General features: G+C 32.6%; 1 protein-coding gene across 5 annotated transcripts in view; it reads right to left on the bottom strand.

Moving 5' to 3' along the window:
- The window catches only part of LOC122264593 (protein turtle homolog A), a 287,383-nt gene that overhangs the window by 36,205 nt on the left and 246,178 nt on the right, over positions 1–5,000 (bottom strand). For all 5 annotated transcript variants that reach the window (XM_086540012.1, XM_086540011.1, XM_086540015.1 and 2 more), the window contains exons 9-10: positions 4,615–4,745; positions 2,257–2,416 (exon numbers count right to left, since the gene is read on the bottom strand). In XM_086540012.1, the coding sequence (XP_086396138.1) occupies positions 2,257–2,416; positions 4,615–4,745 (291 nt within the window). The remainder of the gene's footprint in view (positions 1–2,256; positions 2,417–4,614; positions 4,746–5,000) is intronic.

The raw sequence follows: 5,000 nt of genomic DNA, 5'->3' as shown, positions 1-5,000 counted from the left end.
TACAGTTACTAAAGCTGTTTTTCATGGTAATTGTGTGGGTTATAAGTGAGGTTACATTTGTTAAAGCTGCTTTCGAGTCAACGTGTGGTTATTTGTACGTGAGGTTACACTTACTTACAAAAGGGGTTTCATAGTAACTGCATGGCTATTTATGGGTGAGTTTACCAATCTAAGTAGTGTGGGTGCTTCAGCTCCGTTAGAGGAAGATTAGTGTTAAGTGTTAGTGTGTGCTTGTTTTGACTACTGATTACTAGTGTGAGTTTAGCTTCTGTCATTTATATAATACATCGTTTTTTTATCTATTATGATTATCGTCATTGTTATGATGATTATTATTATCATCATTATAATTATTATTATTACTATTATTTTCATTATTATTATTACTATTGTTATCATTATTATTATTATTATTATTATTATTATTATTATTATTACCACTATTATCATTATTATTATCATTATTATTATCATTATTATTATTACTATTATTATTATCATTATTATTATTATTTTCAGTATTATCATCATCATTATTTTCATCATTATCAGTATTATTGCTATTAATATCATTATCATTATTATTATTATTATTATTATTATTATCATTATTATTATCATCATTTTCATCATCATTAGTATCATTATTATTATTATTATTATTATCATTATCATTATCATTTTCATTATTATTATTCTCATCATCAACATCATCATTTTTATTATCATCATTTTTATTTTATTATTATTATTATTATTATTATTGTTGTTGTTGTTGTTGTTGTTATTATTACCATTACCATCATTATTAGTATTATCATGATTATTATTGTTATCATTATTATTATCATTATTGTTATTATCATTATTACTATTATTGTTGTGAATGTTATCGTCGTCATCATCTTCATCGTTGTTAATATTGTCATCAGTATCAGTATCGTCTTTATCATCATTTTTTTATTGCCAATATAGTTGTCTTTATCTTTATCCTTATTGCCATTACCATTATTATTATCATCTTTATCATTCCCATCATTATCACTGGCGGTAATATTATCATCATTACTACCATTATAATCAACATTATCATTACAAACATTATTGTCATTATCATTATTATTATTATTATTATTATTATTATTATTATTATCATTATTATTATTATTATTGTTGTTATTATTATTACTATTATCATTATTATCATTATTGTTGTTATTATAATTATTATTATTATTATCATCATTATTATCATTATCATCATTATCATTATTATCATCATTGTCATTATCATTATTATGATCATTATCATTATTATCATTATTATTAAGATTATTATTATTATTATTATCATTATCATTATTATCATCATCATTATTATTATCATTTATTATTATTATCATGATTATTATTGATATCATCATTAATGCTATTATTATCATTATTATTATTACCATTATTATCATTATTATTATTATTATTATCATCATTATCTTTATTACTATTATTATTATTATCATTATCATTATCATTATTATCATTATTATTATTATTATAATTATTACTATTATTATTATCATTATCGCTTTATCATTATTATGATCGTTATTATCATTATCACTTTTATTGTCGACATTATCATAATGATCATCATTATCACTATTATCATCGTATTAACATTATCAACATTATCCTTATCAATATCATATCTATAATTATTATCATCAATCTTTTCATCAATATCTCTATCATTGCTGTCATCATCATTATTATCATCATAATGAAAATAATCAAGATTATCGATAGAACCATTACTTTTGTAATTAATGATTTTGCTTACTTGTGCTTATTAGGTTCTATTTTTGTTCTTAATATCATTAAAATCATTATCATCACCTATTGCTATTACTGTAATTATTATCATCATTATCCCTGTTGCTGTTGATATTGCCAGTATTGGTGTTGTTTTGTTGTTGTCGTTGCTATCATTATCATTATCATCATTATTATCATATATCACAATCATCCTAGGTATATGTGACATCATAAGTATCATAACTATCAGAAATTACATTCTTATAACAGATATATCATGATCATAAAATGCAGGATATAATTTTATCACAAATTTTCACAAATCTTTCTCTCATTCACATGATCCAACAAATCCCAAAATCAGTGTTATTGTTATGCCTTCCTGACAACTATCTAGTTGCAAGATGCACACATTTCTAAGAAGTTGCAAGATCAACTTACATTTGACGCTGAGCTGGACGGCGTTTGACCCGCTGCTGCCGTGTAGGTTGGCGGCCGTGCACGTATACTGACCTGATGACCTTTTCGTGACCTTCTGCAACACCAGGCTCTGATTGCTGAGGATCACACCAGCTGACACGTTGTGCGTGATTTCGTCTCCCTGCAGAGGATGGACGCTGTAGTTTTTTTGTTTTTTTTCTTTCTTTTTTTTTCTTCTTTTTTTTTTGTGTGTGGGGGGGTGTATGTGTGTGTGTGTGTGTGGGTGTGGGTGTGGGGGGGGGGTGTATGTGTGGTCGTGTGTGTGTGTGTGTGTGTGTGTATGTGTGTGTATGTGTGTGTGTGTGGGTGTGTGTGTGTGTGTGGGTGTGGGGGTGTGTATATGTTTATAAGTGTACGTGTGTGTGTGCAATGTGTTTGTGTGTCTTTATATGGCTTTGCTTATGTTCGTGACTGTGTAGTTTGTTCAAGTCTGTATTTTCTTTATTTTTTAAATAACTTTGTTTATGTTTGTCTACGTGTCTCTTTACTTACCTGTCCACACTCACCTGGCTGTTTCCATGTCAGTATCTTCCTTCCAACGTTTTCATGTCTTAACTCGCACAATTTACCATAATTTCCAACACTCATTTGTCCTCCAGACTCCCATCTTTTAATTCTCTTAACTCAAAGCATAAAAAGCGTGATCCTGTCTGTGTTGCTAGCGCTTTCGTCGGCGGTTACCTGATATTAGACGGTAGGACTAGAGGCAGGCGGGGGAGTCTGTCTCTAATCCTCTATGATTTGCTCCTAATCTCAAAGAAACGTAAATATTCCCTCCCCGACTGAGTCTGAAATTGCATTAAAGGGATACATTCAGAAACCGCAGCAGCTCCTTGTCACTTACGATATGCGTTCGTGACCATTTGCAAGCTCGTTAATGCATGGTAATTTGCACGGGCTAAGAAGCATAATTAATGGGATCAAAGTCTGATCAAAGAGACTTTACAACATTCCTATTTAAACGAAGGGATGGTCACTGTCGCTCACAATGAATAGGAATCCCTTCTCATCAAACCCGAAGGAGAGGAAATGAGGTGGGAAAGGCGTGAGCTGCGTCGTCCTTTGCTTGGAGAGGTCTGTGCCTTTCTTCTGTGTGCTTGGAAGTAAGTCATGACCTTTTCTGAGGCAATGGTACAGAGTGATATGTGTGCTTTTGAGTAATATCATGATGGCAAACTATAGAGTTGAGAATGATTATCTCTGTTGCAGTGATCTAAATAAGAGAGGGTAATACTACGGTTGAGAATGTAATAAATAGATAAATAGATAAATAAATCATTACTGCATACAAGCATTCCTTCTTTACTTTGGCCTCTGAATGATATAGTAGTACCTGGGTTAGTAGGACTCATGGTCAATAAATGAATTAGTGACTGAAACCATGTATAAAAGATTCATTCCTCAGATCGTTTAATCTTGCAACGGAAACATGCAATAACATTTTAAACCTGAAACGAGGTTAAGCCCCTAAAAGTAACCAAAGGTACAAAATCTTAAACAAATCTAATCTAGTAGAAAGGCTTGCTAGACAATATGATCTATAATTTTACATTATTCTAATATGAACTTCGCGTGAGCAAATGCGTTCAAAAATCTTCCACGGAAACGATGGGTTGTCATGAACTTGGCCTTCAGCCCACGTGATAGACAGCGGGCGTTGTATTTTGCTCACATTTGGGGCTTAAGGAAGATTGTATATTGAGGATTTTCTCGCCTCATCCTTCCTCATGAAACAGTTACTCACTGTTATTTTTTTTCTTCTTCTCTTATTTCCTATGCCGCGAACGCAGTGGATGAAGAAGTGGGGACGAGAAGAAGTTGATATGCTGACTCAAGACATGACCAAATAGAGATGAGTTTACTTCTCTCCTTTCTTTTGTGAATAAAGGCCGAAACATCTCTTACACCCAAGACGGAGAATCTCGAGTGTGGGATATCCTAATTGTCCATTATATATTTTTTTCACCATTTTATACACTGGGATTTCTATTTTTATGCTGCGCGTTTGGGTAAATGTTGATACGTGTTCGTGATGAGCTCAATTCGTGATGAAAAATACTTAATATCCGTTACGTTTGTCTGTTCATATGATTACTGAAGAAACAGGTTAATCAACGCAATCCCTTTAAAAAAAAAAAAAAAAAAAAAAAATGATAACATCCCTTTCGCTTCGAACTAATTACCGCCAATCACAACTCCGCCTCAAAATAAGAAGAATCAAAACGAATGAATAAATAGATAAGCAAATAAACATACAAATGCATCAGAGCCACAAACAGCCGACCACCATCGCACCGTCGCAAGGAATGTCATACTCACATTATGAAACCACTGGACTTTGTAGACCTTCGGGTTGGCGACGATGTTACACTCGAAGTAAACGTCATCGCCCTCTTTGATGTCGTCCATGTCCAGGTTCTGGCCGGCGAGGAGGGAGAGTCTCGGAGAATCTAGGAAAAGGAGAAAAAAAAGGCGATAAAAGGAAGTGCGTCGAAGTGAGAGACAGAGTGAGAGACAGAGAAAAAAGGGAGAAGGAAATAGCAGTAAGGAAGATTGCGTGGGAGTGAGAGATAGACAAAAAGGGGAGAGGGGAACAATGCTAAGGGTGACTGCATTGGAGATTAAGCATAGAGGGAGATAGTTGGGATAAGGTTGTATAGGAAGCTGAGAGATCGAAGGAGAGGCAGAGTGAGGAAAACAAAGAT

This window comes from Penaeus japonicus, unplaced genomic scaffold (genome assembly GCF_977035675.1).
Source record: "Penaeus japonicus unplaced genomic scaffold, GWHDUDI00000001_assembly GWHDUDI00000009, whole genome shotgun sequence".
NCBI lineage: Eukaryota > Metazoa > Arthropoda > Malacostraca > Decapoda > Penaeidae > Penaeus > Penaeus japonicus.
Note: the sequence above shows the minus strand (reverse complement) of the source record. Positions and strands in the feature narration are given on the sequence as shown.